Source organism: Rattus rattus, chromosome 5, assembly GCF_011064425.1.
Source record: "Rattus rattus isolate New Zealand chromosome 5, Rrattus_CSIRO_v1, whole genome shotgun sequence".
Lineage (NCBI taxonomy): Eukaryota > Metazoa > Chordata > Mammalia > Rodentia > Muridae > Rattus > Rattus rattus.
In genome coordinates, this window is record NC_046158.1 from 10,786,825 (window position 1) to 10,811,812 (window position 24,988).

At 51.7% G+C, this 24,988-nt stretch overlaps 1 protein-coding gene across 1 annotated transcript; it reads left to right on the forward strand.

Moving 5' to 3' along the window:
* The first annotated feature begins 418 nt into the window (after window positions 1-418).
* On the forward strand, window positions 419-22,621 carry LOC116900014 (coiled-coil domain-containing protein 187-like). The gene is made up of 10 exons (XM_032901814.1): window positions 419-546; window positions 910-1,418; window positions 4,869-4,958; window positions 6,488-6,580; window positions 13,001-14,130; window positions 14,584-14,678; window positions 17,901-17,970; window positions 18,123-18,483; window positions 18,756-18,927; window positions 22,426-22,621. The coding sequence occupies exons 1-10, from the start codon at window positions 419-421 to the stop codon at window positions 22,619-22,621; spliced, it is 2,844 nt and encodes a 947-aa protein (XP_032757705.1).
* The last annotated feature ends 2,367 nt before the right edge of the window (window positions 22,622-24,988 follow it).

Below are 24,988 nucleotides of genomic sequence, written 5' to 3' on the forward strand. Positions count from 1 at the left end.
GACTTCCAGAAGTCTCTGCTGAGTGTGTGCTCCCTAGAGTGTCAGGGGCAGCTGGCTTCCAGCTAGAGCCATGAGTAGGACTTGAAGCCACAGGCTATCACTCAGTGACACGGGGTTATTATGCTGTCATGGGCCACCTGGAATTCTCTCCCATCCCATGACAAGCAGCCCACAGCCATTGGGCTATGAAATCCCACGGCCATTGTTTACCCAAGGCTAATACTCATTGTCCCTACCCTCCTTCAATGACTGTCCTGAGGGTCAGTGGACCCACACTGGACAGTACCCAGAGCAAGTCAGTGGCCAGTCCATGACAGGCACTGTGTAGTAGACCTACAGACTACCATGTGATTATACTGTTAGACCCAAGGCCCCAAATGGTATGGCTTGCCATCTGTACCCTCCTGTCTCAGCTACAATGACAACCCCACTCATGCACCCAAGGGGAACCCTGCAGAACTGTTCCAGGGACAACCAGCCAGAAGGCCTCTACTCCCTCAAGGCCATGGGGAGAATGGCTGGTCAGAAGGACAGCACCAAGCACAGGTAGTGTTTGTGTGGATGAGGACAAGTAGTCTTGTGGTCACCTTTCCCCAGGGGCAGCTTGTTCGTGGGAAATAGGAGGGTACAGAGGTCAAGTGTGTGGGTCCCTGGCCAAAACTTGCTTGTGCCTTTGGTTTTGGCCTGGCTACTCTAGCCTTAGTTTTCTCAAGCATAAATTGAAATGATCTGGTACCTACCTTAAAAAGGTTGTGGTTAGTGTCTGAGGGAGAATGTCAGGGGATGCCCATTTTTGGTCCCTCTTGTCTTAGGCTGTGAGGTAGAAACAGAAAGGGGTGTTGGGGAGTATAGGACTCCATCCATCTGAGATACTGTGCTCTGACCGACTGTGTTGTCCCTCTCTCCAAGGGATGAAGCGTTCCATCCATATACAGCCAAGGACAACCTTCTGGCCACAACGCCGAGGTGGCCTTCCCTTTCTCAGCAGCTGAATCCATCTGGAACAGCTCCCCATGTGGCCTTGTCTGATTATATGAAGGAGCCAGACCCCTACGTGAAGGCCTGCAGCCTGCCCGTGTGGTCTGCATGCATGGACACCAGGAATGGGGACAGCTCTGTGTCATCCGGCAGACTGTCTGGCTCCTCAGGGGGGCATGAATCATGCACACTTTTCAATGGGCCCTGGAAGGAGAGACCACCCCTGGTATTGGGGCCCCAACGCCATCCCAGAAAGAGTAACCCTCGTCTGGAGCAGTTGAGGGACAAGATCCGAGCCCAGGCACAGTGGCACGGTAGCTGTGCCTCCCTGGGCACCTCTACCCCGTCTAGTGTCTCGTATCTCTGCAAGACTTCCTCAGCAATGCTACGGCGGAAGACCCCCAGGGTGACAAGCGCTCTTCCTGTGCCTGCCTTCCCAGGTCAGTGGCCGCTTTGCCCAGCTTGTGTGGGCCACAGCAGTGGGAGATATGGAGGGCAAGTAGTAAAGTTATGTTCATAAGGCTCCTGGAAGGGCTTGAGGACTGGGGGAGCAGGGTGGCTTGGGTGGGGCTTCTGAGCTGGGTTTAGGGTGAAGAAGATTCATCATGGTGTCAATGAGATGAGAGGGATGGAGCCTTGGAAGACAGAGGCCTGTGGAGTTGTAGAAGGGACTTATTGTTTGTCCACGAAGCCTTAGGGTCTGTTTAAGCCTGGATACTGTCAGGTGCACCTGGTAAAGCCAGTGTGGGATTTAGAAGGTCTGCCTGCCACCCCACAAGCAAGATAGGTTGTGTTTTCTGGAGTGACAAAGGTGAGTGTTAGTTAAACAAATACCTGAAGAGCTTCCCATCAAAAATGCTGGAAGCTAGGCAGCTGCCTAGGAATTTCTCTAAGGAGGAATCGGTCCATTTCGTAAGGTAGTAGCATCTTTTAAAAAGCCGTGGTAAAATACGTAACATAAAATTAGCCATCTCTACCATTTAAAAATGCATCTTATTTATTTATTTATTATTTATTTATTTATGCACATATGTATCTGTGTGGGGGGAGCATTGCTGCAGCCCAGTTGTGGGAGTCAGAGGACAGCTTGCAGGAGTCAGGTTCTCTCCTTCCCCCATTTGGGTTCTGGGGATCAAACTAAAGACATGAGCCTTGGCATCAAGCCCTTTCCTGCTGAGCCATTTCACTAGTCCCGTCTCTGTCATTTAAAGACGTTCTGTTCATTGCAGGCAGCCAGTCCTTGCTATGCAGCCATTGCTACTACCCTTCTCCAAATGGCCTTCACCCTCAACCCCAGCAGCCTCCCCTCCCCAGTCCCTTGCACCCATCTTCTACCTCCTGTCCCTATGGGTTTGATGACTCTGGGCACCTCGTAGAAATGGGATCCCATGGGACTTGTTCTGTGACTTTCGTTCAAGGAGAACACCTTTTGGAGAATATAGGTAAGTACAGGGAGGAAACAAAATCATCACTGGCTTCTATGCGCCTTTTCCCAGCAGACTGCCCTGGCCAGTTCCCTGAGGTATGGCCTTGTGTTAGTTACAAAAATGTTGGAGAAAAATAACCTAGAAAAGGAAGGATTTTCTTTGGCTCATGTCTCAGAGGATTCTGCCATGGTCACTTGGCTCCATTGACTTGGCCTGCAGTGAGACTAAGGGCATGGCAGAGCCAACCTGCAGACCCCACGGTGAACAGGAAGCAGAGACAGAGAGGCAGAATCGAGGAATAAAATGTTACCTGCAAAGACACACTTCCTCCTGTCAGGCGCCCCTAGCCCATTCAGCTAGAAATCCATCAAAGGGCTAACTCATTCCTAGAATTAGTTTCTGGTCACCTCGTGTCACATCTGGGATCAAGCCTTCAGCACACATGTCAAAACCATACCATTCTGCCCTGGACTCGGAAGGCTTGTCTTGGTGCAAAATCTACTTAGCCCATCTTCAAGAAGCTCAGAGACTTTGGAATTGCTGAAAGATCCACTCATGCTCTCCTCAGAGACGCAAGGCAAAAAGCGTTTCCAAGATACAGTGCTAAGGGCCGGACATGCCCATTTCAAAAGAGAACAGAGAAACATCAAGAAGGTATTCGTCCAACCAGGGGTTCAAACCATCAGGGAAATCATTACATCCCACAGATTAAAACTTTGAATGCATGCCTGTGTGGAGGCCAGAAGAGGGCTTGGGAGTCCCTGCATCTGGAGTTAATGGCAAGGTGAACGGCCTGCTATGTGAGCTGGGAATCGAACCAGTATCTTCTGCAGGAACGGCCAATGTGAAAATGCGCTTCATCAGTGAGCCACGTGCCCAGCCTCCGCTCGTGTGTAGGGTTATGTCCTTGGGTGCATAGGAACATGACGTGAGCTTCCAGGGGCTTGTGGAACCCCACTTTGAAGCCTTTCTTGCCGCAACCCCTCGTCTTCTCTTCTGGGCTGGCTGTATTCGCTACCCGTGGCTTCCCACAGCAAGTCCACCACCCTGGAACCTCTAAGTTCCCAGGGTCGTCTTTGCAGCTTACACTTCACCTTCAGAGCGTCAGACTCATCCTTCCACGGGCAATCTATGGGGGGTTTGATCTCCAAGTCTTTCCTTTGAAATTTCAGCAGGAGCCTCCACAAGTGCGTTATCTCTGTGTTCTATATGCCTTAAAAAAAAAATGCCGACAGTGCCGAGGTCTGCTTAGCAGTAAGTGGGTCCAATTGGACTTTGGCTGGCTGCAGTGGCCTTTGAGTGCCTGGATGATGGAGGACAATGAAGTGAAACCGTGGAAACAGCTTTGTAGGTGTCCCTCTTCAAGCAGGGTGCCCCAGCAGCTCTATTCTGAAATTCCTCTCTGCCCAGATCATCCTTGTCTCCACCTTCCCTGGTGGCTCTTTTCTGGCCAAACTGAGGCTTTACAAATCCTCTGCTTCTTGCTTCTGATTTTCACTGTAAACCTGACCAAAAGCCAGCAGTACCCATACCGCACCCTGAACGCCGGATTGCCTTGGAATGTCTTCTGGGAATAAGCTACCACCTTTGAACTCAGCCTCATACGCAGTTTCCGAGTGGAGACAAAACGCAGAGAAGTTATCTGCTGCCATCAGTGCATGAGGCCTCATGTCCAACTCCTTGCAGAACCTAAGTCCTTAAGAGTTCAGGCTCTACCGCCCGCACTGTTATCAGTACTCTGGTCCTCTGGGCTTATGCCAAAGTCACCAAAGTCACCCACTAACCTCATGGGATGGCTGTGGCTAATCTCACCTGTCAGTTTGATGAGATGTGGAATGACCTGTGCGACAGGCCTATCGGAAATGACCCTTTAAAAATCTCTCTCTCTCTCTCTCTCTCTCTCTCTCTCTCTCTCTCTCTCTCTCTCTCTGTGTGTGTGTGTGTGTGTGTGTGTGTGTGTGTGTGTGTGTGTGTGATGAACATCTGTGCCGTCACAAGTGGACATCAGAGGGCAACATTTGTAACATTGGTTCTCTCCTTCCATCTTTCTGTGGGCTCCGGGGATTGAACTCAGGTCACCAAGCTTACATGGCCATGTGGTTTTACTTGCTGAGTTACTTTGTTGGCTCCAGAATTATCTCGAGTACATTGATTGAGGTGCCCAGTATGAATGGCATCATTCCCTGGGCCTGGATCCTAGACTGTATATACAAAGGAGAAGGATGTGAGATGTCTTTGCTTGTAGTTGGACTGAACAAGATGTTTGTGCTGGTTTTGATAAGAACAAGGTGTGGCTTTAAGCACAATGCGATGTGTTCAGATGGCCTTTGGGGATGTGTTTTCTGGCTTGAGGTGTTGAGCAGGAAAACACTTAGAGGGCTTCCGAGGGCTCTAAACTGGAACTCCCTTCTGGAAATTATTTCACTATGCATTCGTCTCTTCTTTTGTTTGATTTGTCTCCAGGACCAGGCATCCTCCGTATGGCTGAGCACAGAGGCAAAGACAGGGCATCTCTCGGCTTGAGACGGGAACTCTCAAAGTTTCCCCAGCATCGTATTTTAGGTGAGTGGTTCCAGTTTGGACCCTGATACTGATAAGGACACTTATGGTCAAAAAGGACCCTGGCTAGGAAGGGGTCATGCAGGGCTTTCCTAGGTCCTGTATTTTCATGCTCTGCTTCTCAGGAGAAGAAATCAAAGTAGGAGTGCAAAGCAGGGCCTTCTCCTGGCAGACATCTGTGGAGAGAAGCCCAGGCCCAGGCCCTTCCCACATCCTTGTATGCCAGCCCTGTTCTGAACTCACACCTCTATCCCCTGACAGAACTGGGGCTCGTAGTTCCATGTTGTAGATGGAAGGCAGCACTCAAGACACCCTTGACTGGCCCCGGGGCTGCTGAATGATGGGTGCAGTCAGAAGACTTAGGTATTGACAGCCATGGTCTTGCTCACTCTCCTGGTCAGCAGTAAAGGGGCATAGAGAGACGGCAGGAGCCTCTCCCCTGTAAGGATGTTGGGCTCACGCGTTGCTGGTTAGACCGCACATTAGAGTCTCGGGCTGTGCCCGTAGGAGGTTTCAGAGATGCAAGGGAGGGGAGGGGAAGCATGGGGACACAGGTGCTTTGGGACTTCCCCAGATCATGGAGACCCTCAGCACTTTGGGAATAGGAGAGTTTCTTCTGGAAGGAGCAGGTCCCTAGCAAGGTGTGAAAGCTGCTCAGTACTCCAGTTGACACCTATTGGACAGCAGACAACAGGAGCATGCCCTGCCTTGTGATCATGAACCAATGGCAGATATAGGTGGGGGCCCAAGCTGGCTGATGGGCAGGCTGGGCAGGACCTTCTTGAGCCCAGTCTTCTCTTCTGCCTTCCATGAGATCCTGTCCTTTCAGCTTGTCTGTTAAGCCATCATCCCTTTTGCACCACAAGCATGGCTCCTGGGCCACAGGTCAAGTTTAGAATGCAGAATACGCTGCCCTCCCAGGCCCATTGGTCCCCAGCTCTTGGGTGGCACACTTTCTTCCCCATTCCTCTGGAAGCAGGAAAGGATAATAAGCAAGAAAGCCTTGTACCCACAATTCTACTTCCTGTCTCTGTGGATCTGATGATGCTGGGAATGTCACATGATTGGAGTCCCACAGAACATGTCCTCCTGCCTCCGATTCTCTATCACTCTGCTTCTTCCTTTTCTCTTGTTCCTCTTCTTTCCTTTTTAGTTGACCTCACTACACAACTCAGGCTGACCTTGAACTCTCTATTTTCCTGCTTTAGCCTCCCAAACAGAAGATTCGACCCTAGTTGGCCACTGAACTTGCTGAGGGATATTGAAGGGGCTCCCCCATCAGAGTGCTGTCATCATGCTTGTCAGAGACTGGACCCTTTAGTTCCAGCCTCCATCTTCCTTCCCTGGTGGGAGCTACGTCCAGGGCAAAGAAGCTACCCTTGGACTCCCTTGGGGCTTGGCCCATTCAGTCATTCTTTTGCTCAGCAAATGCAAACCCAGGTCCTAAGTCTTGAGTATATTGCCTACTTGCAAAATATTGTCTGATTAAGGCTCCCTCCCTCCCTCTCCATTTCTTCTGTCAGATCCAAGGACAAACATCAAAAAGGTCAAAAATATTTCTTGCAAAAGAGAGATCTCTAAGTCATCTATCCTTCGCAGAACTACCAAAGGCAGAGGTAAGGTTTGCTACTTCAGACCCCAGAGTCTGTGATTCTAGCTGTTAAGATACGCTGGGGACATTGGCTGCCAGGGGCCACCTGCTTTGCCATATGCAAGGAGCTTGGGACCCTGGGATCTGAAGGTTCCTTGCCATGAAGTGGAAGTCCACAGCTCCCCAAGTGATGTCTTATGCCCCTGCAGACTGAAATGACATAAAGCCATTGGCCACACTCCTAATGTTCTCAGCCCATTGGTCTCCAGAACAGTGGCATGCTGGGAAGACTGAGTAAAGTGGCACCCTTGCCTTTCTTCTTGTCAGAGATGTGTTGCTGCTTTGCTGCCCTTCCAGGTAGCCTGGAAGAGAGTGTGCCTTCCTGATCTGGGATCCAGGACTACAGGTGGAAGCGTGCTTGGTGGTACCTATGTCTCAGTAGCACCATGAGCTGCCTACTAGCGCTCCACCCTGACCCATGTGGTTGTCAGTTTTATGGCAAGTCTTCAGGCGATCTAGTTAGTAACCGTGTGTGTGTGTGTGTGTGTGTGTGTGTGTGTGTGTGTGTGTGTGTGTGTGTGTGTGTGTGTGTGTGGTAAGCTTTGATCTAGGATAGCCCCTTTCCTGAGGTTGGATCCTTATAGAATCCCAGACTCCCAGTCACTATGCAGACTGCTGCTTCTACAGCATGTGGGGGCAACCAAAGGGGTCCCGTCATCTAGCTGGATCCATGGACCCCAAAGAAAGGCTTGGTGTGAGCATTTTGAGATTGTTGGGAGAGAGTCAAGCAGAGTCTCGAATGTCTTTGAGGTATGTTGGGAGTGAGGTAGGTTGGCTCCCATTCTCTAAATGTGGGAACTGAGACCCAGGGAGGCTTGGCAGCCTGCTCACCACAAAGGCAAAGACCTGGGCCGGGCCTGACCCATCTGGCTCTAGAGCACCAGGTATATTCCGAGGCCATGCCTGAGCTCTTGCCGAGGCCTCCCGCTCCAGCCCAGTGTTCATTAAGACTTTCCAGGTGGGGAGATCACCACCCAGTGGGGTTGTTGTCAGTTTGGCAGGACTAAGCATATCTCTCTGCCTCAGTTTACTCACCCCATGAGGTTATCATTCTGAACCTACCAGCACGGGTAGCATGTGTTCTGTGCACAACCTCACCTTCATTTCTGTTCAGTGTCCTGTCCTCCCTGCTCCCAAGCAATCTCTGTCCTCTAGAGTAATGAGTCTTTGCCTAGTGCACACTATGCTCAGTGGAGGGTGTACATGACTCTTCCAGCTGGCCAGAGGTAAAACAGGTCGGGAAGGACAAACACCTCTGGAATCCAAGACAGAGATAGCAAAACCACAAGAATATTCTGGAAGGTTCCGTGAACATACGTAAGATATAGCCGGCGTCCGCACCATCCGCACCATCGTCTCCCTCATCCCCAGCTTCCTGCTGTTTTGTTTTAATGGCTTGCTTGAAAAATGACCTGCTGTCTGCCTGACACGGGGTCAGAGGGCGCGCCACCAGCTGCATTCATCATCGCAGTCACCGTGTCACCCTGATGGTAGTGACCATTAGTTTCTGTCAGTGACGAAGCCACAGCTGGGCTAAGGAGAGATGAGTTTGGGTTCAGGGGTCAGAGCTACAGGACTTGGGAATTGGATGAATTAGAAATTTGCTGTAGTTAACAAAAAATTAAATCACAATAGTTATAAAATATTCATCCATCCGGGCCAAAGGAAAATGAAGCCCGATATTTAATTTCAGATTATATCACCTCGCTTTGCATTTTTTATCATAGATTAGGTCGGCCTGGAGCTTTGACAGGGCACTCGGGGACTCCATCCATTTCCACAGATTAAAAATCCTCCCATAAAAAAATTAATTGCCATTAAACTGTTCAGCAGGAGAAAAAAATGTGTCCATCAGGACCCATTTATCGACCAGGACTCCTCTGGTGGGCTAATGGGGAGGCTGGATGGCTGTGCGGGAGGCCGGTGGGGCCATCCTACCTACATGGTGCCTCTGGCCCAGTGCCTGGGAGAGCACAGTCAGCTCGATGCATCACCACAGGGCAGGGCTGAGATGCTCAGGAAGCTCATCCTCACCCTCACCCTCACCCTCGTCCTCGTCCTCGTCCTCGTCCTCGTCCTCATCCCCGCCGTGACCCGGATGTGGCCAGCACAGCCAACCAACCTCACCCCAGACTCCAGAATTCACTTGTGTACCCACCTTGCCTGTAAAGGCAGCAGCTGTCTTTGGCTGTCAGGAGGCACCGCTAGGCACATTCCCTCCCTCTCTTATACATGGGAAAGTCTAGGCACCAGCCCTACAGCCGGATCTGATGACAGCAACTGGGCTTAGCCTTGGGTCTGGAACCATGAGGCTCCAATGTTGACCTTTCTTGGCCTGGGCTCCTTTTCTTCTGGGGAGTGTCTTAAACTGTGATTCAGTGATGCAACTGTCTCCTAAAACAAAAGCACATTTGCATACTAATGCATGCGTGCTTATTTGCATGTTTTGCATAAAGGATTAAATCCTTCCTGATTATTTGATACTGTAGGGTGCAAAAGCATCCTCAAATTTTCTCAGAGTTGATTCATGTGTCAGGAGTGTGTTCATGGCTATTTCAGAAACTGTTGGAAACTCTGTCCTAATCCCTTGCCAAAGTCCACTTGTTAGGGGTTTTTTTTAAGTTTATTTTACTTGAGTGTTTTACCTGCTTGTGTGCATATGCACCATATATATATATATATATATATATATATATATATATATATATATATATATATATATATATATGCCGGATGCCTGTGAAGCTAGAAGGGGGTAGGTAACTCCTAGACTGCCATTACAGGTCACACGTGAATCACCGTGTGTGGCTGCTGGGATTTGAACTCAGGACCTCTGGAAGAGCAGTCAGTGCTCCTAACCACTGAGCCATCTCTCCAGCCCCATAAGAATTCTTTTAAGTGAAATTGAAGGCAGCAACTCAAAGAGCAGTTTTAAAAATCAAACGCTCGAGTGCAATCTAGTCCAAGTGGACTGATTTGAGGCTTACACACTGAGGCATGCTCACAGGAAGATAGAAATGTTTTTCGAAGACCAGCATGTCTGTAAAATCATGGCAGTTCACGACATGCGCTGATCCGCAGTCTGGCTGAGGTGTTTGAGGCTGTGTGTGTTGGAGTTGTGTGGTGTGGTGGCGTGTACAGTGCTCAGACCTGAGGTGGCTGTGAATCCTTGTGATGTTACATGGGCGAGCGCCGGCAGACGTCTTCATGCAGCGTTTGCTTATATTGACCACAGCTAGCAGCTTGTTTTCTATTCTGGCTTGCTGTATGTTTGGGAGTTTTGCCACTTTTTTTTTTACCATTGTCTTTTTTCTGCCCCCACATTCAATTATAAAGCCCCCGATAGGATCAAGACCTACAGTTTAAGAAGTTGGTGCTCAAGCCAGGCAGTGGTGGTGCACACCTTTGATCCCAGCACTTGGGAGGCAGAGGCAGGAGGATCTCTGTGAGTTTGGGGCCAGACTGGTTTACAGAGAGAGTACCAGGTCAGCCAGGGCTACAGAGAAACCCTGTCTAAAAACAACAACAACAAAACCAACCAACCAAACAAAAAAAACAGAGAAGCAGCTGTTCCCATAGAGGGCCTGGCTGCCATCTTCTTCCCAGGAAAGGTAGTTTAAGGTGACTTGGAGCAGCTCACCCCAGAAGCAGAGTTTCTTCAGACTATTCAGCATAGGGCTTTGTTTTTCTTTGGCCTGGAGAGGTGAATATTTTACAACTATCATGATTTAACTGTTTTTCAGAATGTTTTAAAATTTTAAAAATATTTATTTTTGTTTTGTGTGTGTGGGTATCTGCTTACATTTGCATGACTGGTGCCTGAGGAGGCCAGAAGAGAGTCGAATTCTTGGGGACTGCAGTTGCAGGCATTGTGAGCTGCTCTGTGGGTGGTGGGATCAAAGCCAGGACTCGGGAAGAGCAGCCAGTACCTCTTAACCGTTGAGCCATCTCTCCAGTCCCCAGGGGCTTGATTTTCTAAACTATGGCAGATTGCTATTTAATTCACAACTGTCAGGTCTAGGGAGGGAGGAGAGAGGAGTGAGGAGAAGGGCTTGACTCAGGTAGGCTGCCCGCAGGTGTCGTGCTCTGGATGGTCTAACATATGACGTGTTGCCCATAGGGCAGAGGACAAGTCTTGGCTTAGTCTACATGGGTGATCCCAGCCTGGAGCAGGGATGTGGGCAGAGTGACTGGGAGCACACCAGATGTAATCTCAGGTTTGAAGAGCAGCCTGGACACAGTGGTATCTGTGCCTGTGACCGTGTTTGTGTGGGAGCCTGTGTGTGGATGTGCATGTGAGTGTGGCAAGCATTTATATATGGTTGCCTGTGTGCTCTTGAGTGTGTGCTTGTGTATGAGAGGGCACTTCTGTGAGCACACGAGTGTGCTAGCGTGTGTGCTAATGTGAACGAGCACATGCAGATGTATGTGAGCCCGTGCGGGAGCTTGTGAGTATGTGGATACATATGAGCCTGTGTGAATGAGTGAGTGTGAGTGAACATGTGGACACGTGGATATGCAAATCTGTGCGTGAGCATTGTGGAAGAACACTGGGAACTGTGGATGGGACGGAGTGCAGAGCGTTTATCCTACAAGGTAGCCTTCTAGAAGGAATTGCATAAATTGTAAGCGAATGTACCTGAAGGCAAAGGCTGGTGGGAATGCCCTGGAATGGCCACGTTTTCTCTGTGGGATGAACATCCTGTTCTCTGCCACATCCTGGTTTATAGTTCGTTCACAGATTGTTGGTTTGGTTTGGTTTGGTTTTTGAGACAGGGTTGCTGTGTAAGACCAAGCTGGCCCCAAATTCTCAGAGAGATCCGCCTGCCTCTGCCTCCTGAGTGCTGGGATTAAAGGCGTGTGCCACCATTGCCGGGTCAGTTCACAGCTTTTTTCCACAGGCTTCTGTAGAGTGTGAGAACCTATGTGAGCCTATGAGTGTATGTGAGTTCGTGTGGAACTGGACATCATAGCTTGTGAGTGTGTAAGAGTGAGCCGGGCGAACACACGAGAATGAGTATGTGAGTGTGAGTGTAAGGCCTGCCTCAGGGTTGGGGGATTTAGCTCAGTGGTAGAGCGCTTGCCCAGGGGAAGCGCAAGGCCCTGGGTTCGGTCCCCAGCTCAAAAAAAAAAAAGAACCAAAAAAAAAAAAAAAAAAAAAAAGGCCTGCCTCCTGCCTTTGTGGGGCTTTGTGACTGGGGTTGTCACGATGGCCAGTCAGTAATGGCATTGGATGCAGTTCGAGATGATGAAGTGAAACCTTGAACAAGCCTGTTTACCACGTGCGGTGTATGTTAAGAGGTGCTTGGCTGTGCTGGCCGTTTATTCCTGGACGTTAGGCGGTCTACACTTGTCTCTGATCCTGATCCCACTGCTGTGACTCTAACCAGCTTCAGAGCACATTAACCTCTCTGCTGAGGCATGCGCTCATCACGTTGCTGGCTGTGGTGACCCTGGTGTCAGCCCGTATGGCCAGATGCAAGTGTCATCTGGGGCTGTGGTCTTGTCATTGTTCCTGGTCAAGCGTAGGCTGTGTGCCTGGGCTGGTGTTGGGTGGCCTGCAGGTTTACTGTTAGGGGAGAGGTTTTATATACCCTCTACTGAGCAGAATCCTGGGGGTCCACCATCACACTGAGATGTACGTCAGCCATGCTGGCTAATGTTCCCACAGGGGTTCGGATATGAGGGGTTTCCCTGTGGGCCCTTGCAGGGTCGGCCAAGCTATCTCCAGGACCGGTGTGAACCCAGTGTTCTCAGAGCCACGGGTCCTGCTGTGTGTTTTCTATTTAAGATTCTGAGTTGGCTGGTGTGTACGCCTGGCGAAAAGGGCAAGACCTTGTGAGGCGGTTGCTTGGGCCCTCTCCTACCTTCTCCCGGCTCCAGAGCAAGGCCCCTGCCACGGAATTAGGTACCTCACGCCTTGGCCTTGGCCTGGTGCTTTGCTGTGGCATTAGTGGGTGGGCACAGAGGAGATCCCTTTGCTGCTCTGGAGGGTGGGTATCCTCTCTTGAGATTTCCCTCGGAGACGGAAATTTGAGAGGAATTCTCTTTACAAACCTGAAGAGAGAGGCTCTTCTCAGCTTTGGGAGCAGATGGACTACTGCAGATCTTTGGTGAGGAGAGCAGATGGGAAGGAACGGCCACTCCTGTGGCGGCCACCCCTCCATGTGCATCCCGTTAACACACATGGAGCAGGTACTCACTCAAAAGCAGTCCCTGCTCCCCTTCGTGTGCTGATCACGAGGGCTGAGGCTGAGAGGACATTTGCGGGGCTGAGGCCGTGGCCTCCCTAGTCACCCCATGATGTCCCCTGAATGGAGGAGCAGGTCTGTTCTTTCCTCCAGACCACAGACCCCCAACACTCCTCCACTGACTGTCTTTGCAGGCTCTGACAGGAAAGCAGCAGCTGTCGGGGCCTCTGCTGCCCACACCTGGTTGTGTAAACCCACATCTGCCCACAATGAGCAGCAGGTTTCCAAGCATACACCCAGCCTGGCTTTCCATGACCAGTCAACAACTATCCAAGGTGCCATGGAGACCCTGCAAGACCTGCTCCAGCAAATCCAGGCTGGTCTGGAGCTTGCCAGGAGCCCCAGAGCGGCCAGGAAGCTCTCGCCATCAAAACCAAAGCCACAGAACCTGGCAGGGAAGAGGCACCAGGGACCCCGAAGCACCCAGGACACCCAGGGCTCCTTCTCAAAGGCTGCTTGGACAGTGACAGAAGGGAAGCGCTCCTCCTCGGGCAGAGCTGGAAACTTGCACAGTCAACAACACTGGAAGAACACTTTGGCTGAGCAAGAGTCTTGTCTACAGAGGGCCTGGACAGCACAAGGCCAAGACACCTCTTTCCTGAGACCTGGGAGCACCCCAGGAAAACCAACCCCCTTCTCACAGCGGCCCTGGAGTGCCCTGGCTTGGCAGAGTTACCCACAGAGGGCCAGGAAAGCTCAGGGCCAGGACACCTCCGTCCGGAGGCCTGGGAGCCCCCTTCAAAAGCGAAGCCCCTTCTCACAGCGGCCCTGGAGTGCCCTGGCTGGCCAAGCTTACTCTACTTGTAAAGATTGGGAGGTTTTTGAGCCCAGTGTGAGTAGGCCACATTCCGCTCTCCAGGATTCCTGGAGTAATTCTTATGTGCAGAGGTCCAGTCCCTACAGCAAGAGCAAAAGTGCTGTCCCTCCTTCCTCAAAAGTCAAGGCAGCTTGGCCAGAGCCTGCCCAAGACTTTCCTCAAAGTAAACCCTCAGAGGAACAGGACATACCCTGTCCAAGGTCATGGGGGTCTCTCGGCCAGCCACATAGTACTGAGTCCTTGGGTGACTTCGTGCGTCAGAAGGCGCAGGACCGACGGCAGCAGTCCATGGAGCAGAAGGCCTTGGCTGCACACACCCTGGAGCTGCGGAAGCAGAGGCTGCAGGAGGTGTACCGGAAGCAGCGAGAGGCTGTCAGTGTCAAGGCCATCCCTGTGGTCTCCCAGAGAAGTCCTGGCATCGTCACCTTTGTTCCCATACATTCTGGGGTATGTGCTGGATGGGTGACAAGAAGGGGACCAGCAAGTCTTTGAGCCTGAGGCTCTGTGCTACACCTGGCTGCCTACTGTCCACCCACATATGAGTGGCCGGGTGCCACTGGACCCAGGGGTAGAGATAGCATTGGCTCTGGGCAGCTTCAGGCATTTACTTGAGACAGAGACCGTGCTAAGGCAAAGATGATAGGCAGGGGACCTTGTCCCTGACTGGAGTGGTGACAGTGTTGGGGAATGTTCTAGCTGAACTTGGTTCCTTTTTGGCTCTTTGGGGGAGTCCCGGCACACTGTCTGCACAGGCAGATGGGGCTAAGGAGACCCATTTGCCTCCTCACCCCTAATTCTTTGAAATGCTCTGAGAGTCTAGCCTGAAGTCCTTGGTGGGGGCTGGAGTCCAGCTCTGAACTGAAATGTGGTTGTGGGACTTAGGAATCTTCTCTGCTTTAGGGCGCGGAAGCCCCTGGGAACCTGGGATCACCAATGCGGAAGTGGAGCAAAGTGACATCTGGCATGGTGCTTGGGGACCAAGAGGCTCCAGACAGGTGGGTGGGGAGGCAGGGATGCTCTTCCTGGGCCAAAATATAGGACGTCAGAGTGGGGGTGGGGGGAGGAACTCTGACATTGCCGGTGACAGTGGGTCCTCATGGCACCCCAGTGCTTACAGAGGAGAGACACTATGGTGTTTTGCTGAGGTGAGAGAGAATGTCACTGCGTTTAGGCCCGGGCTGATCTCAGACACTGGTTCTGGTGAAATAGCTACCTTGGTGATTTGAGTCAGGGTGTCTCATTGGGTCCTTCGGCTTGCTGGACAGAAATGTGATACTGTCCTTTTCTTGGCCCGTGTTTTGAAGTTTACTGTCACCGTGGGAAGTTGCTCTTTTTCTGCAAGGGCCTCACTTCTTGGGGACCCTCTGAGGGTCTCTGAGGATGGCATACTGGTCTTTGGAGAACCCCTTGCAGGCGTGAATATGTCCCCAGGTTTCTAGGTTCCTTCCTTCAGTTTGCAGGAGCGGAGGCTGTGCAGAGAGCAGGTGGGCCCCAGCCACAGAGCCCGGCTTGCCACCCTCTCACTCAGGTCTTTTCCTGAGAACTTCAGCTTTCAGGTTTTGGTTTCAATATTCGGAATTTTATTACCTTGGGATTAGGATTTTAGACTTTGAGGAAGTTACTCTTTGGGGATTTCAACATTTGGCATTATGATTGGCCCTGAGTACCAGGGAGAGGACTTGACCTAGGTGTCCAGCTCCTAATCCACTACCTCCTGCCCCAGGTGCCCCACATCTTCCATCACAACCAGCCCAGCAAGGGGAACACAGAGCCCCACTCCAAGGGGAACACAGAGCCCCGCTCCAAGGGGAACACAGAGCCCCGCTCCAAGGGGAACACAGAGACCCACTCCAAGGGGATGTGTGGTGTTCGTGTGCACTGTTTCTCTGCGGAGTTCTTTGAAGAATTTGCATGCTGTTTGCCACGGTGGCTTCCCCACCTTCCATCCCCACCAGCAACATGTGGGGGCTGATTCCTCCACATACCCCTCTTTCTTTCCTCCCTCCTTCCCTCTCATCCCCTTCCAGCACCACCAGAACAGGACAGCTCTTCCCCTCCCCCACCTCTGGTCTTGCCAGCCACTCCCTGGCCCCCTGCTAAGGTACTCACAGTACAGGAGGGGGAATGGGTGGGGGTTGGTGGTGGGGGTGGGGCACAAAGTGGAGATTGGCAGCCCCTGTCAAGAGGAGCTTCCAGAAATGCCCCCTGCCTTAGGCTCACTGGGGACATTCCTGGGTATGTTTTTGGCATTGGGAGGAACCTGAGCTGACCTCCTCGGTGCCTGTTCCTACCCCTCCATATAAACCATTAGCCCTAGATGAGACGGAAGATCCTCTCCTTCCTCTGACGCCTTCTAACTCCCTTCCTTCCTCTGCCCACTTGGTCCCTGACTGTACAGCCTGAGATTTCATTCTATGTCTGAAGGGCAGCCTAGGTTCCTGTGTCTGTGAACTTCTAAAGCAGCTTCTAGCTCCAGAGGACAACTCGGGTCCAACCAGTTACCACACCCCTGGGTAGCCCTGGCTCTTCTAACTCACCACAGTGTTAGAGAGGGTGTCCCCATCACTGCGGAAAACCATAGACTTGTCTCCCTTCAACGAATCCTGACCCTTTTTTATTCCCACTTTTTAAAACTGTGCTAAAAAACACACATAACATTTACAACGATAACCATTTTTTAAATCCTCAATCCATCTGGATTTTGTTTTAAGTTTTTGCCGAACTGATACATAAAAGCTAAAAATTGCACATACGGATAGATGGGGTACATGTGGTGTTTTGATACACGCACACACTGCATGATATTTAAATTAGTTTAAACGCACTCCTCTCCAAACATTTATCATTTCTGGGTGACGAGGCATATTCAACACCCTTTCTTCTAAAATCCTTGGTGTTTTACAGTGTGTTTTGTTATGGGTGGTGAGAATGACCCCAACTATGGCCCGGGTGGTCAGCTTCTCCCCACCGTCATCTCACACACCCTCCTCTTGTCTTCTGTGTTGGGTTTGAACCTAGCCAGAGCTCCATGCGTGTTAGGTAAGCCCTCTACCATTGAGCTACGCCCCTCGCTTTTGGGTTTATGTCATGTATTTATTTATAACAGGACCTTACAAGGCCCTGTGTAGTTTCAAACTCCCAAAGATCTACCTGCCTGCGTCTCCTGAGTGCTAGTATTAAAGGCGTTTACCTACATCATAGCCTTAAAAACAAAAGCAAAACGAGCAAAAAACAGCCTTTTATTTTAAGACAGGGTCTCACTAAGTTGCCCAGGCAGACATTAAACTTGTGATCCTCCTGCCTCAGTAGCTGGTCTTATCAGGCCACCACCTAGCTTCTTTTTTGTTGATTTGAATAGGTTTTTATTATTTGTTTAGAAACAAGATCTGGTTGTGTAGCCCTGGCTGGCCTAGAACTCACAGAGATACACAACTGCCCCGCTTCCTAAATGCTGGGTGCAGCACCACAGCGAGAGTCTCACTGTGTAGTTTTAAATTCCCAGTGTTCTGATGTCAGCTTCCTGGGTGCTGAGATTGCAGACATCCACCCCAGTACCTGGCCTAATGCTCTTAGGCGCACACCCATGGCCTCAGTTCCAAGTACCGTGAAGTCATCCCTACCATCCTCCCTCAGAATCTTCTCCTCTTCCCAAATGGATCCCCCTTAACACCAACCCCTGTCAGTCCCTGCATGGCTTGTCCGTCTGGATCGGATGGCTTAGGTGAACTCAGAGATGCGGAATGCCGTCTCACATGTCCTTGTCACTGGATGTCTCTGAGGTTTACCTCTGGTGTGGCAGGTACCATTCTGTCTGTGCTTACATCCCACTGTGTGCATGGCTGCTCCATCCTCTGCTCATGGGCACTCGTCTGTCACTGTGAGGAAGCTGTGCAGACATTCGTCCACACCCGATACTTTTACCCATGTGGTGATTTGGTATTTGAGATTGGAGGACTTGCCAAACTGCTGTCCAGGAACTACAGTTTCTGCCATTTCTGCTAGCGTTTCTCCACTCTGCATCCACACTTAGTTCTGGCTCTACTGAGCTGTGTGTGGCTATGTGACTGAGCTATGTGACATCGTGGCCCTGACCTCTGGTCTGTGGTCAACCCTGACTCTGTCACAGAGGTCCTCATCTCCTCTCCTTGCTTCCCACGTATATTTTGCACAACCCCGTGCTGCTGGGGCTGCGTCCAACAATTCTCCTCTCCCTGCAGCTTCTGTCTATGTTTGAACAAACCATGGAACCGCACTGAGACCCAGAACACTGGATGTTCCCCGGAAGGCGTGAGTGGTGCCCCCCTGCTACTATCTACTGACTCCTCCCCTGACCCCATGAAGTGTCAGGTCCTGCCTGGGGTGGAGGGTGGGGCTGTGCATCTCTCTGGACCCCCAGGACACTGAGTTATCTGGGCCCATGGGCCCTCCTGCTCTTCCAGTACAAGCAAGCCCGGCTGCAGGCACTGGAGACCATGGCTGAGGCCCTTGAGCAGCGTATTGACATCCTATCCACCAAGCTACACAAGCCGACATTGCCTGACACAGCTGGTGACCTGGCCTCGGACATGCCGCCCTTGCACCCCAGCACAGCACCCAGCAGCCCCACACTTATTCTGCCCTCGTACCTCAGAACCGTAATGTCGAAAGGCGGCAGAGAAACCTCCCAGGACTTGGTGGATGTGCAGACCAATCCCCTTCTCCTCAGCACCTACTTGCAGGATGGTGAGATGCTGCCATTGAGGCCCAGCTGGGAACTGCAGAACCCAAACCTGAGGACTCACACTGAGAGCCAGCCCCAAGGTAGGGCTTGGCAGTGGGTGTCATGCCTGTGGAGTTACCTTTGGGCTTGGAGCAATGGGGCCCCAGTCAGTGTCTTGTTTGGAGAGCAGGGTGGTTGCTGCCCAGACAGTGAGGGCGGTGACGATAGCTGACGCTTCCTGGGTGACATATGGCACAGGCCATAGCAGTCTCATCCTGTGTGGGGGGAGGGGAGGCTCTTCCTGAAGCCTGCTGCCTACCCGCCCCACTTCCCTCAGGGGCAAGAAGGCCAGCAAGGCCTCCATGCTCTGCAGGTCCTGTTTCTAGCACCCCTGCCTCAGTGTCTCAGATCGTCCCTCACACTCAGCCTTGCCCTGCTGGCTCATCAAGTCGTGAGGCTCTTTCCAAAGACGCCATAGAGGGGCTGGAGAAGAAGTTGCAGAGAGAGATGGCTAACCTCCAGGCCCTCGGCGCCTGCATGAGGAGGTGAGTCCAGTTTGCTGTGCCACAGCTGTGAAGGCTGCCTCTCGTGTCCTCCGAGTTCACAGCCAGGAGTCTGGGTGCATCAGGTCGGGTGGAGAGGGACAGAACTCCCCAGATGTGCTATAGGCCATGCTGCTGCTAGCACTGGCCCATTTCATACATCTGCCCTGGACCTCACTGGGCAGGGAGTCACTTCTTGTGCTGGCCCATAGGGTGCATCAGCCTGCCTGGGTTCACTGCCCCATGTCTAGTTCACAGGCTTATCCGTGTACCTTCTTCTGGCCTTGGTCCCTAGCACTGGCTTAGCCTTTTCGGGTGCAGCCCACGTGTGCTTATGATGTCATCTTCTGTGGTTTTTATGACCCCTGTCGTGCCCTCACGCCCATCTCACCGTGTCTCCTTTCCGGGCCCATCCTGCTCCACCACATCCAACTTTTAGTAGCCTCCACCGAAGCCCAGGTTGGGCAGGGTCCGGGAGGCTTTTGTGCTGTAGGAACTCTGCAGATGACCCTCAGCCGTCGCCCACCAGAAAACTAAGGGTTTCCTCTGTCTGCAGCTGTGGTTCCTGGCCTCTCCAGGACTGAAAATTTCCTCTGCCTCCCAAAACATCTCCCTTCCCCTGCCTGCTGCTGTCTCACTGGGCCTTGTCCAAGGCATCCTCCAGCACTAGAAGCTCTGGGGTCCCCAACTGCTACCCCAGCCCCAGCCTCCTTCTTGTAATCTTTTGTGCTTCCAACCAGAGGGACCACTCCGTGTCTCTCTCACTTTACCGTCCTTAGACTGGAGCACCCTAGGCGGTAACTCTAACCTGAACAGCCTCTCCACAGAGTTGTGGCCAGAACTGAGAACACACACCCTGGAGGAGGCAGGGAGAACACTGCCACAGAGGCCCCGTTGGCCCCATGTCTGTGCTTGACACTGTTCACCAGGATGACCCCTGACCTCAGTTTGGCCCCCATGTGCAGGGACTGTGCCTCACTGCTAACCACAGCCGAGCTGTCTTCTACTTGACGTCTGGCTAGTTGTTTTAGAAGAGGAGAGGCTGTGCAAGCCCAGGAGATGCCACATACTCCGAGCTGGAAGAGCAGGCTGTGAAGGAGACTGTGGTTAAGATGGCTGAAGCCAAAGGGCTCCGCTTCTGGCCCAGCCATGGAGGAGGGTAGCTGTGTCAAGTCTCAGTTCTGTTTACCTCGAGGAAGCTCATGCTTCCTCCCCTCCCCATCTACTGAAAGCAGCAGGTGATGTGACATCTCCAACCCCTGTTCCTCCTAGAGCTGAGACTTCTCTCCAGATGCCTCCCCTGCACTAGGAATCCCACCCCTAATTTAGTCACTCACCTTAGACTTGCTGTTTCCTGGATGGTAAGGTCTGTGGCGTCACTGATTTAGGAAGGCCAGTAGGGGGCAGCATTGGGCCGAGATTTTCCTTGGCTAATTCACTAACACCACTCCAAAATGGACTCTTCCAGAATTTTGGGAGGGTTAATTTCAGTATCCCAGGCTCTTAGATAGACAAAGTGACCCCAAGGTCGTAGACCCAGGTGTAGAAGGTCCTGGTGCCAACATTCCTGACATAGCTACACAGGGGTCGTGGCCTGGTCTCCCCTCCAGGGGTGTCCAACTTGTTGGAGTTTCTTCGCCACTTTATCATCTATATAGTTCATGCTGAGAACCTCTAACATAGGTTTCCAAGTGTCAAAAATAAATTGATTTTGCGTTGGACGTATTCTCAGGCGTCCTGGGGTACAAATCTTGGGCTGCAGGTTGGGCACATCTGTGCCGTCTTTCTACTGTGTTCCTGCCCCACATGAGCATACCTGTGCAGGCCACAGAGCTCTACAGGACCGGTCCTATCCCAATAGTTTAGGAGAGACCAGAGGAGGCAGAAATGATACTCAGAGCCTGTTTCCCAGAAAGGCAGCGTTTACCTTTCCAGACTTGTGGTTTTCCTTCTGTTCTCCTGAGATGCACCTTCTAGGGTCTGGACTCTCATGCTGAGATCTTCTCCTCGTCCTACAGGCACTTGATGATGGGCAAGAGCCCAGCCTGTCATCATCCTCTCACAGTTAAGAACACCATTGTTCTAGCCAGCTGTCCGTGGGGCTTGGTCCCACCTGCCTTCACATTTAACTCCACTCCACTGCTTCTGCTTTCTGGAAACTGCTTCTAAGTCTGCATTCCCATCATGCCTTGCAGCCTTAATGTATGCTTATATACTCAGAAGGAGCTTTACTCCAGCAGGGGCTTGGGTGTGGACATGCCATATCCTTGCCCTGCACAGTACCCGACTTGAAGAAGGCTGGAGTTAGAGACCTGCAGGCTTTGAGGGCTGCTGAATCAGGCACGAGTGACATTTGGTGATTCAGGTGGAGTCCAGGTCACTATGTACCAGGGACAGATGGTGCCTCAGGGAGAAAGTAGAGTGGCCAGAGGCTGTGTTCACCGCCTACACCAGCCAATTTACATATCCATCGTCTGTGCTTCAAAGCCTTCTAATCCCGCAGCTGCTGCATACACACCTGCACCAGCAGCTTGCTGCCCATTGTGGCTGTTTTGACCTGGGTAAAGGCCACGGCCTTTCCTGTCTGAGGGAGGGCAGCTGCCTGAGACCATGCAGAATAGAGAGGATCCTCCGTGATGATTGTACTTCTCTCCCGATGACCCAGCTGTACATTACGAGCACCGCTGTAAGGGCAGCGGCCCAGTCCTAGCCATGGTACTGTGAGTCCTCACCCTCATTCCACAGAGCCTTGTGGATGGTATTCTTAGCAGCTTGCAGGGATGACCAGGATAGCTACACTGCCACATTGAGCTGTGATCTCACCTGCACAGCTGGCTGTGATGGAGCTAACACTGCACACTGGCAGGGCCGCTACACACACACACGCACACACACACACACACACACACACGCACATGCACACACACATGCACACACACGCACACACACGCACACACATGCACACACACGCACACACACACTTGCACACACGCATAGCACACACGCACACACACGCACAAACATGCACACACACGCACACGCGCACACGCGCACTATGACCGTACTTGGCTGATGGAGGCTGTGACCTAGTGGCCGTCCTATGAACCATCCATACAAGTGCTACAAGCTCACTGCTGCTCTGTGTGTCAGAGGCCCATCCTCCGCCTGGGCTTAGTCGGGTCTGCTCTAGATATTTTTTTTTTTTTTAAGATTTATTCATTTATTATATATGAGTACACTGTAGCTGTCTTCAGACACACCAGAAGAGGGCACCAGATCTCATTACAGATGGTTGTGAGCCACCATGTGGTTGCTGGGAATTGAACTCAGGACCTCTGGAAGAGCAGTCAGTGCTCTTAACCACTGAGCCATCTCTCCAGCCCTGCTCTACATTTTCTGCCTGGATCTTGGGACATTCCCGCTGAGTGGGTATTGGCACTCATCCTTCCTCTGCCCCAGCCTGGTTGTGACTTCACTCTCCATGTATTCGTTGTTTTCTAGCTCACTTGGGGTGCCAGATGCCCCAGACTCCACCCGTGGCTCCCTTTGGCAGGAGGAGATACCAGAAGCCAAAAAGGCAGGCTTGGTAACGCCCTGGACCACCCGGAGCTGCGGTAAGAGTGAGCCTGCAGCTAGGCCCTGGGCTGGCTGGTCGGGCAGCCATGGGGGCCTGCCATGGGCTTCTTCCACGGCCTAGCTTGAGGTTGGTCCTGCAGTGGAGAGACCTATTTCTATGTGGACAGCAGCCACAACTCAGCATTAAAGTGTTTTGAGGCTCTCCAGCCCCCACCACCAATTCTGCTCCTGTTGTGATTGTCACGACAGTTGTCCTCGTTATCTCTAGAAGAGCCACACTTCTGCAGCCAGGAGTGTGACCCTTGTTTCTTTCCTTGTGTCTGTCAGCCCAGGTTCTACCTTTTCTTTGGTACTTAAGTGTCCTTGTTCCTGGGGTTCAGCTAAGGAAACTGAAGAGCTGGCACCTGACAGGGGGATAAGGCATTCTCCTGCTGATGGCAGAAGCCACACCCCAGGGGATCAGCCTACCCTTGGGTGTGTCTTGCTAGTGTTCTGTAGAGCTGCAGTGGGAGCCTCCCTGCCCAGGGTGACATGGAGCTGTGTTGGCACAAGCCTGAGACCCTGTTCACCCTGTCAGTGCTGTTTGCTTATTTTCCTCGAAGGACAGGTTTCGAATATGTAAGATATCATCCTGCATCCTGTGGGCTGGAGAGATGGCTCAGTGGTTAGAGCACTGACTGCTCTTCCAGAGGTCCTGAGTTCAAATCCCAGCAACCACATGGTGGCTCACAACCATCTGTAATGAGATCTGATGCCCTCTTCTGGTGTGTGTGTGTGTGTGTGTGTGTGTGTGTGTGTGTGTGTGGTGTGTCTATGTGTGTGTGTGATGTCAGCTACAGTATACTTATATATAATAAATAAATCTTAAAAAAGATATCATCACTTAGGAGGCTAAAGGAAGGTGATCATAAATTTAAGGCCAGCTTGGGATACATAATGAGACTTAACAAACAACAGCAAAGCAAAACAAAAGTAAAACACACACACACACACAGGGAAATGGGACTGAGGATATAGCTAAAGTGTAAAGTGCTTACCCAGCACGTATAAGGCCATGGGTTCAATCCCCAATATTACACAATGAAGCCAAACCAAACGGCAACAATAGAAGTGGTTATGCCTGACTTTGAGAAACAGAGAGAGTAAATGTGACCAAGTCCCCAACCAGACAGAGAAGCCCTAGGGAATCACAGGATAGGCATTAAGGCCCAAGAATGCCTGGGCAGTTAGCAGAGGCCCAGGCTTCCCCTCCAGGGTAGAGCTGGCAGGGTAGGTAAGGGAGGTCTTAGACTGGGCTCAGAGCCATAGACATACTGGTAGGTATGAGTCAGCTCTTGTGTGGACTTACGGAGAAGTACGTGTATATGCGATGACGGGTATCTGTGTGAGAAACAGCAGCCTCTAGCTCTGGGGGGCTCGCTCCACCTAAAACAGGACATCTAGGGGCGTCAGGAAAGAGCGGTCAACGTCCTCAGGCCCCAGGCTACAGCAGACCTCCGGGGTCCGTGGATTTATTGCTCCTGACACAAACTGAACCTGATAGCATATGTGACCTTGGTCAGAGGTCAGGCCCTATTCCAACAAAATCTGTACTTTAGGGGCGCCAGGAGATGGCAGGTAAGAGTTCTGAGCCAGGGAGGGCACGAAGGGGAAGGCCTCGGCCAGCACCTGCCTGATGTTTTGGTTACTTGCCTTGTTGCTGTGACAGAACAACCCAACTGGAATTAAGCTTGAGCGAGGAACGGTTATCTCGGCTCACTGCAAAGACAGAGGCTATCACCATGGAAAGACAGGGCAGTGGGGCTTGAGGCCTTCAGGAGGCACAGAGTAATGGAGGCTGGGGCTCAGTCCTGACCTGACCCCAAGGCATGGTAAGAGCCACAGTGCAGGTGAGCCTTCTTACCTCTGTGAGCCTCCTCTAGGCAAACCCCCAGAGAGGCTTGTCTCCTCCGTGGTTGCAGAGCCTGCCACATTGGAACATTAACATTGCGTGGGCTTCCAGCCTGTTCCTGAGCAGGTGGTATAACAGCCTGAACTTACAAGGAGCAGAAATGTGTGGGCTCACAGGCCAGAGGCGGCGAAGCTTAGGAGTACCCCCCGGGCCTTGTTACCCCACCACACAGGGGAAAGAAGGCAGAGCCAACCCTCCCATCTGTACTCACTTGTTTTCCTTTGAGACAGGGACTCATGTAGCCTAGGCTAGCTCTTATTTAATCCACGATGTAGCCAAGGATGACCTTGAACTTCTGATTCCTCTTTCCTCATTTCCCAAGAGATGGGAGATCACAGGTATTGCCATTAGACCCAGTTTATGGGGCACTGGAGACGAAACTCAAGGCAAGCACCCATTGTGCTGCACTCACATCCCAGCCCCCTCCATTCCTGGCTTTAGTGGCCCAATCGCCCTTTAGAAGCCTTACCTCCTAACCCCGTTACCATGGCTACCAAACGTCTACATAAATTTGAGAAGGAACATTTAAACCAAAGC